Source organism: Eubalaena glacialis, chromosome 20 (genome assembly GCF_028564815.1).
Source record: "Eubalaena glacialis isolate mEubGla1 chromosome 20, mEubGla1.1.hap2.+ XY, whole genome shotgun sequence".
Lineage (NCBI taxonomy): Eukaryota > Metazoa > Chordata > Mammalia > Artiodactyla > Balaenidae > Eubalaena > Eubalaena glacialis.
The window spans coordinates 8,586,166-8,601,598 of record NC_083735.1 but is presented as its reverse complement, the minus strand read 5'-3'; the positions used below and the strand labels follow the sequence as shown (position 1 = coordinate 8,601,598).

General features: G+C 39.7%; 1 protein-coding gene across 1 annotated transcript in view; it reads right to left on the bottom strand.

The window, feature by feature from the left end:
- Positions 1–15,433, bottom strand: part of CSMD1 (CUB and Sushi multiple domains 1) — a 1,818,880-nt gene that overhangs the window by 1,475,438 nt on the left and 328,009 nt on the right. Inside the window, exon 2 of the mRNA XM_061177359.1 lies at positions 14,720–14,936. Within this exon, the coding sequence (XP_061033342.1) occupies positions 14,720–14,936 (217 nt within the window). The remainder of the gene's footprint in view (positions 1–14,719; positions 14,937–15,433) is intronic.

Sequence of the window (15,433 nt, the reverse complement as noted above, 5' to 3'; positions counted from 1 at the left end):
GACCAGTAAGCACGTGAAAAGATACTAACATTAGTCATCAGGGAATGTAAATTAAACCGCAATGAGGTAACTCTCCATTACACACTCATTAGAGCGACCAAAATTAAACAGCAGATACACCGAATACAGGCAAACGTGTGACGCAGCTCGAATTCATAACTACTGGTGGGAATGTAAAAGTTTACACCCCATGGGAAATGTTTTGGCCATTTCTTCGAGTTAAGCTTAACCTATCACATGACCCATCTATTCCACTCCTAGGTATCTGCCCAAAGAAATTAAAACAATTGTCCAAAATACCGTCTCCAGTCTTGTGTAAAGAAATCTAGAATGTTCCCCATCCAAGTTGGGCTATTTACATCCTAGAGTTCTATCTAATTCGGAAACACAACATTTTCAGAAAAAATCTTGGCAAATCCACTACCTAGTAATTATACAAACTTTATTCATTTAAAGTGACTGAAAACATAAATACACGATATGACAAACCATATCATTGCAATGCAAGGTATAATAAGAAAAGGCGAGCTCTATTCCAGAAGACACCTTTGAAATCTTAACAAACCTCTCCATTTTCAAAGGGAAGTATCTGAACCCTGGAGCTACTTTGGGGCCAGGTGTTTTGCGGCTGCCTCTTCTCATTACTCTGGAATTACCAACACATGGAGTTGACAAGGCTGGGATTGTTAATTAACCTTCTAGGGCAGAGGTCACAAGCTGCTGCTACCCCTGTATAGTTCCCGCACTGTATTTCTTTTGTTTAATAAGAAAATAATGAGCGTCAGGCCGCAGAGGACCCTCACGTAAGCCCACCAGATACCCCGGTTGCTGTCAGCTCTGCCCGCCCTCAATGGCCTGTCCACAGCCGTCATCTCTCTCCAGACCCGAGTAGGAGGCTCTCCAAACCCCACTGGCCCCTAGTCCACGCCAACCACAGACCGTGTCACTCTCCCCTGCCCAGGTAGCTAAAGGGCAGGGGACCGCAGTTCTGCCCCTGCCTGGCGCACACACATCTAGCCTGATGGAGACCCCGCCCCAGATGCCCTAGAGGTGGGCCTCCAGCTCAGAGGCGCAAAACCAACTTTCCAAAACAGCAGCGTGAAGCCCAACGGTGGCTCAGTAGCCATCTCACACCAGGCCCAGGAGACTTTCCCACCAAAAGACGCCTTCCCAGCACCATGTGGATCCAGGGGAAAACACGGCTCTTCCTCTGGAACCCAGGGTGTCCTAACCAGGGCAGAGGCTCGGCGGGTCCTCCGGCGCCCAGGGCTCCCCATCCTGGACACTACTCTCCAGAAAGGGCTGGGGTTTGGTCAGTTCAGTACACCTCAGGCAGCCGGCGAAGAAGTCAACGCAAACATACAGTCACACATAGAGAAAAACCCAGGAACTCACCTGCATCCTTGGGCGTGCTGTTCCTCCCGACAGCTGCGGGGTGTCTCAATGCCTCCCGGGTAACCACTGCGGGGTTCCTGGAGCCCTTCTCCTGGAGAGCAGCCTCGGGTCTTTGCACTCTCCCGAGCCCAGTCGACTTCCAGCCCCTCCACAGGGGCCCCTCCAACAGTTAATCTTCTTTTGCACACCGTGGGGGCACGTCCGCAGGCCGAGGCCTGGTCCTGGCGGGGGTGCTGAGGGCTCCCCAGGGAAGCAAACGGGAGCCCGGAAGATGCGCTGTGCAGCTTGGGGCGTGTGGGGCAGCAAGCCTGGGTCCCGATGGAGGAGGGCGGGAGAGGAGGCCCGAGATGCGCTGACGGATGCGGGCGGCTCAGAGAACCGCAGAGTCCACGTGGGGAGCCGCCGCTCGGACCACCCTCCCGCCAGGAAGCCGAGCTCGAGGGCTCTCGGGAGATGTGCGCGGCCTGAGTTACCGCTTACCAATCAGGGAAGTTCCCTTAATGAGGACGTAATTGGAAACCGCTGTGGATAATTGGAAGCAGCCCCAGCCAGTCAGGCCCGCGTTCTGCTTGGCGGCCATTGGCTGTAGCTGAGGAGCTGGTGCCGCGTTGATACTGACCACGACCTCACCAGGAGGTCTCGCTACACCTGCTATTTCACGTATTTGCATCCCCCTCCTGGTTCCAGCAGGCCTGGGGGTTCGAGGCCCCGCTCTAACAAGTGGCAAAGGAAGACGCGTCCGTCACAAGGGCGCGCCCCCCTTGGCCTTTGCTGGTAGTGCAGGTCCACGGGGGTGGAGGTGGCCTGGGGTTCAGGCACCCGCGCGCCTTGACACTGAAAAGGGGTGATGGGGGATAACGGCCACGGAGGTTCCATGAACAGCTGTGAGAAACAGAAGCTGCCTCCTTGAAGGAAGACACTTTGAGAAACTTTCAGGAGGCCCCCATTTCGTTTATCTCAATTTTCCTCTTTGGGCCGAAAGGTGACAGGTTGTACGAAACATTCACTCGTATCCTTTCTTGCTCACTCTCTGATTCTCCCTCTCGAGGGGAACATACCCCTGTTCATTGGGGGACTGTTTCCTTGAAACAGAGAGCCAGCTATACAGATTCCGGGTTTATACTAGTGATTTCTAAAATAAAAAGTAACAGATGTTGGTGATAAAGTATACGTGAGTAGTACTGGTGAGTAACAGTCTAACTATAGCCATGACCCTACGTCTTCCGTTTGAGGGTTCAGTGTGGGATCAATACAATCTTTGAGCTTGGGAAGTTGTACTGAGAGCAAGGTTCAGAGACAAAATTGTCTGATCTTCCACTGATTGTGAAACAGGCCAACAAGAGCTGGCCTCCGGGCAGGAAGCCAAGGAAATCCAATTAGGGTCAGTGACCCAGGGGGCGGAGGTTGGGAGGGCAGGGCTCCAGATCATTATGAGGAAGTTCACACAGGCAAGCTTTATTCCCCCCTCACTTAAGGACCCTCCCCAAGCTGCCTCCCCCTCAGGGCAAGGATGAACCAAAGAAAGGCTGTGAGGGTTTTATTCATTTATATCTACCACCTGGAATCTATGAGCAACTTTCTGAACCCTGCTTGACCTACTACTTCAGATTCTAAGAGGTAAGGCAGGGGTGATGTAAGCCAGGACAAAACTGAGGTTCAGAAAAGGGCTCCTGGAAACCTTATTTGAAAGAATTTTCTAAATTTAGAGGCTTCTGGGCTGTAAACACTCTTAATCGCTTATACAATTTTTATATATAATACTGTTGCCTAATTAAATGCACAAACTCATAAAATGTCTAAATATCAAGATTACTCCAGGATAACAGTTTTTAAAGGTTTGAAACAAGATGGCTTCTAAGATAAATATTTGTCTTTTGATTATTTTTCAGATACAAAGTGGATCATATTTATATGCACAGTGTGGGTGACTGGGTTTATTATAGTAAAAGAAAGAATTGTTTTAAGTTCTAAGTAATATCCTATTCCTTTTTTTAAACTTTGTGAATTAAGTGTATAACACACTTTTGTATATAGCCTTCATTCCTTTAAAATTATTTTGTAAACAACTAACGTACATTTATTCAATCAAAACGCACTGATTTAGGGGCTTCCCTGGTGGCGCAGTGGTTGGGAGTCTGCCTGCCAATGCAGGGGACACGGGTTCGAGCCCTGGTCTGGGAGGATCCCACATGCCGCGGAGCAACTAAGCCCGTGAGCCACAACTACTGAGCTTGCGCGTCAGGAGCCTGTGCTCCGCAACAAGAGAGGCCCCGATAGTGAGAGGCCCGCGCACCGCGATGAAGAGTGGTCCCCGCTCGCCGCAACTGGAGAAGGCCCTCGCACAGAAACGAAGACCCAACACAGCCAAAAATAAATAAATAAATTTTAAAAAAAACAAAAAAACGCACTGGTTTAGTGTGTTCTAAGTGCTTGGCTTCTGTTGGGGATAAAAGAATAAATCAGTACAGGTTTTGCTATCCAAACACTTAAAAGGGGCGGGGAGAGAAAAAGTAAATTTTAAACTTAAAAAAAATCATTCAATACAAATCTAGTCATCCACACAAAATTAATTTAAAATCTTGGAAATTCTAAGAAATCTGATTATTTATAGCTCCTTCTTGCTTTTTACTATGGATAGCTTCCCAGTAAGTCATTTGAACAGACTATTTTTGCAGATTCACTATTATACAGAATAATAAAATTCAATTAATATCTTACCGACTTTTGGACACTTTATGTTCCTTTTCCCAGAAACCGAGGACTGAAATAATAATAATAATTTTATTTCCTTTTGAGAGAGAAGGTAAAAATGATTCTTGGTGAAATTTGATGATGTGTAATATGGTGGAAATCCCATTTGCTTGCTGACACAATCCTGCAGGAGACCCCATCATTTTTGTTCACTTCGATCAGCATCCGCCTAGCTACCTCTGCACAGCAGAGATGTAACTGTCAGGTCCAGAGAGTTCTCGTTTACCTTTTTCAGCTTGGGTCTTTGCATAGAAAAACAATATAGAGAGAAATGTAGAGGCCAGATATACATAGAGGTACAGGTATAGATGGTTACAGCTACAGATGGTTGTATACAGATGGTTTACTGCTGTAAATCGGGAATTCTCATCCTTGGCATTTTTGACATTTGGTGGAAGACAATTCTTTGTCATATGGGGCTGTCCTGTGTGTTGTAGGACATTCATCAGCATCTCTGTACTGTACCTGCCACATGCTAGGAGCATCCCCACCCAACTGTGACAAACAATGATGTCTTCAGACATTACCAAATGTCCCCTGGGGCATAACATCACCCCTGGTTGAGAAACACTGATATAAATACAGATATAGATTAATAGATGGGAGAGAGAGAGAAAAACATCAAAATGGAGATATTCATAGACACAGAGATAGAAATAATTGCCTCCACAAGAATTCCAAAGACAGAGCATACATACTTACAAAAAAGAAACCACCCAAACGCTGATTCAAATAGATATATGCACCCCAACATTCACAGTAGCACTATTTACAATAGCCAAGATATAGACACAACCTAAGTGTCCATTGACAGATGAATGGATAAAGAAGATATGGTACAACAAGTCAGAATGGCCATCACCAAAAAATCTACAAACCATAAATGCTGGAGAGGGTGTGGAGAAAAGGGAACCCTCTTGCACTGTTGGTGGGAATGTGAATTGATACAGCCACTATGGAGAACAGTATGGAGGTTCCTTAAACTAAAAATAGAACTACCATACGACCCAGCAATCCCACTACTGGGCATATACCCTGAGAAAACCATAATTCAAAAAGACACATGCACCCCAATGTTCATTGCAGCTCTATTTACAATAGCCAGACATGGAAGCAACCTAAATGTCCATCGACAGATGAATGGATAAAGAAGATGTGGCACATACATACAATGGACTATTACTCAGCCATAAAAAGAAACGAAATTGAGTTATTTGTAGTGAGGTGGATGGACCTAGTCTGTCATACAGAGTGAAGTAAGTCAGAAGGAGAAAAACAAATACCATATGCTAACACATATATATGGAATCTAAAAAAAAAAATGGTTCTGATGAACCTAGGGGCAGGACAGAAATGAAGACACAGATGTAGAGAATGGACTTGAGGACACAGGGAGGGAGAAGGGTAAGCTGGGACGAAGTGAGAGAATGGCATGGACATATATAGACACTACCAAATGTAAATAGATAGCTAGTGGGAAGCAGCCGCATAGCACAGGGAGATCAGCTCAGTGCTTTGTGACCACCTAGAGGGGTGGGATAGGGAGGCTGGGAGGGAGACACAAGAGGGAGGGGATATGGGGATATACATATGCATATAGCTGATTCACTTTGTTATACAGCAGAAACTAACACACCATTGTAAAGCAATTATACTCTAGTAAGATGTTAAAAATAAATAAATAAATAAATAAGAAGATATGGTACATATATACAATGGAAAACAACTCAGCCATAAAAAAGAATGAACTTTTGCCATCTTCGACAACATGGATAGACCTGGAGGGTATTCTGCTTAATGAAATAAGTCAGACAGAGAAAGACACATATTGTATGCTTTCACTTATATGTGGAATCTAAAATATAAAAGAAACACATGAATATAAGAATGAATATAACAAAATAGAAACAGACTCAGAGACAGAGGGGAAGCTAGTGGTTACCAGTGGGGAGGGGGAAGACAGAGGGGCGGGATAGGGGTAGGGGATTAAAAGGTACAAACTACTATGTATAAAATAAATAAGCTACAAGGATATACTGTATAACGCAAGGAATATAGCCAATAGTTTATAGTAACTACAAACAGAGTATAACTTTTAAAAATTGTGAATCACTGTTATACATCTGAAACTCATATAATATTGTACATCAACTATATCTCAGTTCTTAAATAAAAGGGTATCAACAACAATAACAAAACCTCCCCTACCCCTGGCTTGCTGTGAACACTAAGAGAGCCATACTTTTTCTGGATTAAGGCAGCATTTTATCTTGATTAAAATTACAACGGCTGGTAGGCAGCCCTCTGGGAGTCCTCAGGGTGGACTCAGCATCCTTGAAATCCCACAGCATCCTTGAAATCACTACAACATGCTGCAATTATATATAAGAAAGGCATACCCAAGGTTCCACCATCATCCAGAATTTGATGTGTTTTATTATGAGATTGCATATTGTTTATTCAAGAAAATAAAATATTGAGTGAAATTGGACAATCCAATACTACTGTAATTTATAAATGTAAAATATAGTGAGAGATCTCTTCGTATCAGCAAATAAAGATCCCATTCATTATTTTTAATGGTACATTGTAATACATATATCCTCTAACTTATTTAACTAGTCTCTATAGAAGGACAGACATTCTTGAATTTGTTTTTAATACTATCAAAATGCACCCATAAGCATTTCATTCCATGTGTTTTGTCATATTTGAAGGTAATTTTGTAGAATAAATTCTTAGCTGGACTTGCTGAATGAAAGAGCTTGTACATAATTTTTAAATTTGAGAGAAATTTCAAAATTCTATCCAAAAATAACTGCTGCAATTTGTAATTCTACCAACAGGATATAAAGGCATTTGTCTAATACCCTCAAAAACTCTGAGTTATCAAAAATTAAAGTTTTGCCATTCAGAGTGGTGAGATATATTGCATTACTGTTTTAATTTTCTTGAAATACACTTATTACCATGGATTGTTATATTTGAACTCCTTGTTCATACTTTTACCTGGTTTTCTATTAAATGATTTACCTTATTCCTTGTAGTTCTGAGGGTGTATGTTATAAATTAAGAAAATAACTCCTTGTGTCTCATACTACTATAAATCCTTTTTCTCGATTTGTCATTTGGCTTTTGGATTTTAAATTTTAGGAGGTCAAATTCTTCAGTCATTTTCTCCATGACTTCTAAATTATGTGTACTGAAGAAGTTCTTTCTGGTATTTTTATTATTGCATATTAATATTTAAATTGATGATCTAACATATTTATTTTAAGTAGTAAAGACAAGATTTTATATTATAAAGTTGTGTCTACTTTCACGTTCCCATGACCAATACCTCAAAATAGCTTTGTCTGCTGAAAATGCAGTCCTGTCGCATTTACTGTCGCATTAACTCCTGTTAATCTTCTTTTTCTTTCATCCTCTTTTTGAAACTCTGAATGCCTTTCCATATGTCTACATTTATGCAAGAGAAATGTCCTAGGAGTTGGGGGCTTTTGGAATATTTTCCTCACACATATATTTATGATTATTCAAAGACTCCTTTGCCCCTATTAATATGGTTTGCTACTTTCAAAATGACCAAGATACTGAAATGAACCATCCATTTTTGGCTCATGCAAAAACACCACCACAGCATGAATGGTAGTGGTCAGAATTCAGATACATGTTAAAATATGCTTACAGTTTTGCAAACATAGTTCTACCTATCTCCCTTAAATGCTTTATATTTTATCTCCAGGATTTCTAATTACTAGCAACTTAATCATTTTTGTTAATAAATATGAGCCTTATGAAATAAATATATACAGTTTCAACCATATTAAAATCAGCTGGGAGGATTATAGATAAGTACATATGTTCATACAAATACAAATATAAATATATGTTTAGGCCTCATCCTTGAATCTCTGATTTAACTGGCCTTCTCTTCCACACTAGCCAACTGCAGACAACCAACTTAAAAACAAAAATTAATTAGTGGACTCTGCCTTACCCAATCACTATCAACCTTGCCTATGAGTTGCTAATTCAAAGCACAGGCTGAGAAAGGAAATTTGGAAGCTGTATCAAATAAAATGATTTTTCTATTTCGTCATCTTAAAACATGTACATAGAATCATCCCCACGGCTGACAGATTCACAGACTCATGGGAACATGATAGGTTTACAGGAGACGACCTAACACTGCCACTGTCCCCCTCAGCACCTCTGCACCGTCCCCACCAGGACAGGAGGCCCTGTTGGATCAGATCCCTAAGCACTGGTTGGGCTACTGGGCTTTGACAGCCTGAGGCTTCAGCCCTGTGGAGTGGGCTCTTCTACTGCTCCTCACACAGGCTATACGGCCCGTCTCTCTGGGGCCCTCCCTCACTATGTGTTGGTCTGACCGTGCCAATCATCCCTCCTACTCCCTGACCATGTGGCTGGCCGAATGTGATAAGATGGCAAGATACGTCTCTGGTATGAGTATGATACCCCAGTCCCTATAGAAGCTCTTTTACACACTTCATCCTATGTTTTTCAGAGTCTTAAATGGGGCATTAGTCACCAGCCAAGCTAAAAATAAAATGATGCTTTGATTTTTATCTGACTACGTGTCTGTGAATGGCTCCCTCAGAACCTCATGATGGCAATGGGGGACAGTACGGCAGAATTTAGACACTGCCGGGCCTCTGGTCTAATTTAATCCAAATGCAATTGAAACCCCTTCCTAGCCCTTAAAAGCTCTCAAGTTCTAAACATCACCAGATATAGTTAATATTATACAAATTTCTTTGTTAACACATTCAAACACATTTTTTCAAAAAATGGAAAAAACTGATATTTTAGCATCTCTTATTCATGATTTTTTTGATTTTAACGGCTCTATAACATTCATCTCTTACCTCTTCATTAGCATCACTGCAGAAATTTATGGGTCATCCTGTAAAAGTTAGAGGAAGATAAAGCCAAGATAACTGCCAAAGTTATTTTCCTAGGACTTGTATTTTACAATAATCATGGGATATATATACTGATTTTCCACATTTGCATGGTACAATTTTCCTTCATAGGTTCATTTTTATTTACTTTTTGAGGTTATAATGGGATTTATTTTCCAAGTTTGATATTATAATGTTATCACAGTTGGAAATTGATGTCAACTTCAATTATTTTTGATTTGGGGACAAATCAAAAAAACACGACTTCATAGTTAGAGAACATCTACAGTATGTAAAAGTCTCTCACGCTCACCTAGAGGAGAGAGTTATATTAAGTCATGCTGGCTTATACACAGAGAGCACAGAGAGGAGTGGTCCTGAGTCAGGAATAGCTTAAATCAAAATCATTCCATGAAGATTTATTGACTATCTTAATGTCATATATGTCATCACCAGAGAAGACAGTCGTGGCACATTTCTTGGCCTTGGAGGATGTATGTTCTATTTGTCATATTAGAACACAAAGACATACAACCTTCAACAAAAGGCAACTTCAGAGACAGTGTGATTTCAAAGGAGTGCTTGATTCAAGATCTATGTTAGTTACAAGTGCTAAAGGAGTTCAGAAAAAAAAAAAAAAAACAACTTTTTTGGTGGGGTAGTTTTTTAACTTGGGATGCACAGGGCCAATTTCCTGAAATAAATATAATGTGAAATGGGTTTTGAAAGTTGGATATAATTGTAGGCAGGCAGAGGGAAGGATGAAGAATATTACAGTACATTATATTCTCTTATAAGGTCAGATCAAGGAATAACTCATAGACCCATTCAACTAAATATGAAAACTCCCCTAGCACTATAGCCTGAATGTCTGTGGCCTCCCAAATTCATATGTTGAAATCCTCACCCCCAACATGGTGGTATTTGAAGGTGGGAACTTTGGGACATGATTACAGAGAATGTAGCCCTCATGAATGGGATTAGCATCCTTTTAAAAGAGACCCTGGAGAGCTCCCTTACTCCTTGCACCGTATGAAGACACTGAAAGCCTAGACACAGACAGCCCCTATGAACCAAGAAACAGGCCCTCATGAGACACCAAATTTGCTGGCACCTTAATCTTGAACTTTCAGCCTCCAGAACTACAGGAAATAAATCCCCACTGATTTTAAGCCCCCAAGTCTGTGGCATCCTATTATAGCAACCAGAGTGGACTGAAACACACAGGGAAAATATGGAAGAGACGGAAGGCCAGAAGTGTACTTTGCACTTGGTAGGGTTCCTCGAATATCAGGGTCACGTTGACTAGAGTGTTTATCTTACTGGCAACATAGAATGAGGACAGGACTGTGGCAAATGTTTCAGAATTAGAGGTGGGTGAGCCTGGGGCCGGCATGTTATCATCTCCATGTACCGGTCAACCTGTGTGTATGGGTCAGCCTCGCATAGAATGGGACTTCGTGGAATGTTTTCTGTGAGGATCAAAGCAGGTTGTGGTTTATAAAGAGATGCTGCAAAATAAAACATGTAGGGTTAGACTTCTGTGGAGATCTGAGACTCAGGAGGAAGTACAGAGTCAATATGGCCAGAGATTCAAAAAATGGCAGTAATATGAAAGCTCATAAAAACCAGCGAGGGCAGGACTTCCCTGGTGGCGCAGTGGTTAAGAATCTGCCTGCCAATGCCGGGGACATGGGTTTGAGCCCTGGTCCGGGAGGATCCCACATGCCGCAGAGCAGCGAAGCCCGTGCGCCACAACTACTGAGCCTGTGCTCTGGAGCCTGCGAGCCACAACTACTGAGCCTGCGTACCACAACTACTGAAGCCCACGCACCAAGAGCCCATGCTCCGCAACAAGGGAAGCCACCACAATGAGAAGCCCACGCACCGCAACGAAGAGTAGCCCCCGCTCGCCGCAACTAGAGAAAGCCCGCGTGCAGCAACGAAGACCCAGCGCAGCCAAAAATAAGTAAATACATAAATAAATTTATTAAAAAAAAAAAACAAAACAGGAACTAGGGTTTTAATTCTAGATAGCTCAAGGGCAGATTTCTATTCCTAATTTTGAGTTTAATCTTTTCTCTTGGGCTCACAAGAAGTCTTAATTTAATGCTCAATATTTACATACTAAAAGTTAATTTATCGGGCTTCCCTGGTGGCGCAGTGGTTGAGAATCTGCCTGCCAATGCAGGGGACACGGGTTCGAGCCCTGGTCTGGGAAGATCCCACATGCCGCGAAGCGACTGGGCCCGTGAGCCACAATTACTGAGCCTGCGCTCCGCAATGGGAGAGGCTGCGATAGTGAGAGGCCCGCGCACCGCGATGAAGAGTGGCCCCCACTTGCCGCAACTGGAGAAGGCCCTCGCACAGAAACGAAGACCCAACACAGCCATAAATAAATTAATAAATAAAATTAAAAAAAAAAAAGTTAATTTATCAATGGAGACACAAATCATATATGCGTTTGTGTTATATAGATAATCCAAGATGAAACATACATTTGTACATTTTGTTTCCTTTAAAGATTTCTTGTTACATAGGGTAAATCATATATTCTTACTAAATTTCAAGTTACAGTGTAAACATCAGTAATTCTAAACTCCAAATTCTGTTTTGTTAGTTGGGGATTACATCTAAATCATGTTACTTATTAAAAGTTCTCTACTGTAGTTACACAAAAGAAATTTCTTTATATAAAATGATCAAGTTGTTTAATAAAACAACTGTTGTTTTTTTTTTTGTCAGTGCACATTTTGAGCTGATAAAAACAGCCTTTGTACAGAAGTAAAACAACTACAGACCATGAAAGCTCTAAGTGATAACTTTCCTGACAACTCAGTGCATCAGCAGCTCACACATCAATCCTCTCACAAAAGTACCCTTCGTTTGAATTCCAGAGCTGCTTTAAGTGTTGTGAGTGAATCGTATTTGAGAAATAAACAACTGTTCCAAGATATAATGGGAAACAAACAGCATTAGAGTCTCCACCTCAACCCTGTTAATTAGATTTCAATACTATTTATAACTATTTTGCCCATCACCTAATGTTGAAATGTTGCAACCTGCTCACATATTTGCCCTAATAATGAGGAAATTTCCTATTTCACAACATTATTTATTTTCCTATTTCACATCATTCTTTATTCAAATTTTATAATTGTAGAGACCTATAGTGCTTGGCAGTCATTACTGGAATTCTGTTTCTGATATGTTTTGCCAATTTGTTAGGACACCTGGCACGCAGGCGCAGCAACGAAGACCCAACGCAGCCAAAAAATTTTTTTAAATTTAATAAATAAATAAATTAAATAAATGAATTTTTAAAAAATGAAGCTGTCAAAAAATATATTAAAAAATCTAAGTGAGTAAAAGCATCATGATTCATACATATAACTCAACAATATTGATAAAGCTTTCTGAGTCACAGCTATTAATTTATATACTATTCACAGGTACCTCAGGATAAAATACAATGAGTCTAACTGTTCTAACCTTAATATTTCTACTGCTGATCCTATTATAATACTGAAGATGACAGGTATGCTGTTTTCTAAACTTCATAGTTATTAACATATAAAGTGATCATAATATGAACTTAAGAACATAAGAGAATACTAAATTGTCCAAAGACAGGTAGTTGAGCAAATTAACATCTAAGACAGGTTTCCTTTAGAATAGGATAGAATTATAGCAATTATAATAGAGTTATAGGGAATGGAAACATTGACAGAAATTTTTAAAAATTTTATAAGCAATATGAGTTTAATTACTTTGGAAACACCCCTCTTCCCCCCCTCCCCCAGCCCAAATAATGCCTGAACCTAGAAAGGTACATAAAAATGACCAAAAATATTTCAAAATAATAGATTTGAAGATCATTTGTAGTTTTCCCCTCAGAACATGAGTGCTTACAGCTGGACAGTAAATTACAAACCATATCCAACAGATGATCAATCTGGTTGCATTTGTGACGGCTCCTGGGAAAGTTTTCTTGCGGGAGCTCAGCGCTCTTCCTCACAGAGCAATATTTTTTACTTTCACATGCAATAGGCATTTGTCTTTCATTGAAAGAGAAAGAGGTACTTTTTAACACAGAGGCATATGACTTAATATTTGAGTAAACTAGATTCTCTATTTTTTGTCACAATGCTTTCTATTATTACACAATAGCACTATTCCCTAGTAGAATCATTTGTGTGGATGAAAAGCTAGCAAATAACTGTTAGAAGAGCATGAAAGAGGTTAAGGCATTTTGCATCAAATTAGCAAGGACTGCATATGTAGATACTTTGTCCAAACATCCAAATGTTGGCCCACACATGTCAGACAGGAAGAAAGAAAGTTTACCTAACAAATCCATAAAGGAGGTAGCTGTATGCAATATGTCTCAGAAAGGGCAACTGGAAAAGTGTTTCTAAAAACAGACAGTAACATTGGAGATGACTCAGAAAAAACTACAAGGTATTATATATTTGAAAATGCATAAAGAAATGCAAATAAAATCTATTTGAAATATATTCATATTTATATTTAACATATTGACTATATAGTTAATATATATTATTGATATTTATATATATCAATATTATATATTTATTATATTATATACTTACTAATATATACTATTAATCTATTAACTAGATGTAAAAATACAATTATGCATTTTTATAGCTAGAGATTTTTCTCAATTCACAAAATTGTAAATAAAGTATATCATTTTTGTATATTACTGCTAAGATTAGCATGAATGCCATTTTATTTATCTAAGCAGCACAATTTCTTCTGCCTACTGTCAGTCTTTTTCTACAAGACCCTATATTCAACAAACTTAACCTCTAATTAATGTAGAATTTTAAAACCAGAGGATAAAGTCTTATTTGCCATATATGTATATATTTAAATATGTTCATCAGTTTGGCTAAGAAATTCCAATTTCTTTGAAAGGGATATTCCTCATTCCTTTGCCAAAATTTAATTTAAAAAAAAAAGATGAATATATTTGTACAGGTACAATTTTTTTTTCTTGGTGATAAATGAAAAATATAACTTAAAATCATCCCAGGAAATATTTTTCTTTCTTCATGGTAAAAAATCATAGATTAAAAGAGAAAGCTAATGAGGAATGGAATATTTTATGATGGTGCGAACCAAAAATTCTCCAAAGAGTACAACGTTCTTTCATGTTTTTACCCCACCCACCTCCTATGTTCTTTGTATTGAATATATTCTCTGACAATATCAAGGTTCCTTTTGTTGTTCTTTAAATTGTGCTCACTTTGTGTTTTTTCTCTCAAATCCACAGTTGCTTAAAAACAATGGTGTATCATAACTTGAATTACCTTGGCAACAGTGTTTTACGGATCTTGAACAATTTGATATGTATTAATGAAGTCAGTGATTGCTTTCAATAAGAAGTTACGTTTTTAGGGATTGAAAAAAGTGTGCACAAAGCTCCAGTCTTTATTTTTTCTTTATAGTAATTTTTTATATATATTTTATATATATTTTTTTTTCTTTATAGTAATTTTTTCTTTATAGTATAAAATGTTCTTTTCTGAAAATTAAATTCAAATGTTAATCCCAATTAAGTTTCACAGTCTGAGTATGTCAAACCTCATCTATTACAGGAAGAGCCAACACTTTACCTCACTTTCAAATTCCCTTGTTGGAGCTGTCCATCATACACCGATAAAATATCAAAATCTTCTTCAAGAGCAAAGGTGTGGAATGACAATTGTATCCGATTGCGTTCTCCCGTGATGATAATCCAGGTGCAGTTAGCATAGTTTGGGTAACCATGGGGGAACCCTGGACTCTCAATGGTGCCATTGGGACCCTGGACTAAGCCTCCACAGTTCTGACCTGAAAAAGAAAACACACCAAAAAGCATATAAGTTTGGCCTATCTTTAGTATATTCTTTTTAAAATTTTCCAACCATTTTGGTAATTGTTTTTTGGCCACACCATGTGGCTTGCAGGATCTTATTTCCCCGACCAGGGATTGAAGCCAAGCCACTAGAGTGAAAGCTCAGAATCCTAATCACTAGGCCACCAGGGAACTCCTTGGCCAATTTTTGTAATGACTTATTGTGTGATCCTTCATGCACAAATACTGAATGATAAATTGCAGCGGTGTTCTCCAGTGTTAAAAGATAGAGAATAACTCCTCCCTAAAAAAAAAAAAAAAGAAGAAGAAAAAGAAGGAAATATACAACATTTGGGAACTCATATTACAAATTTGGGGAAATTTTTTTTACAGCTTCAGCCATATCAGACTGCCACATTTGTGAAACAAAGTTGGTGCCAACTGTCTGCACATTATCATGAGGAAACACTGCCCACAAGATCCTTGCTGGGGA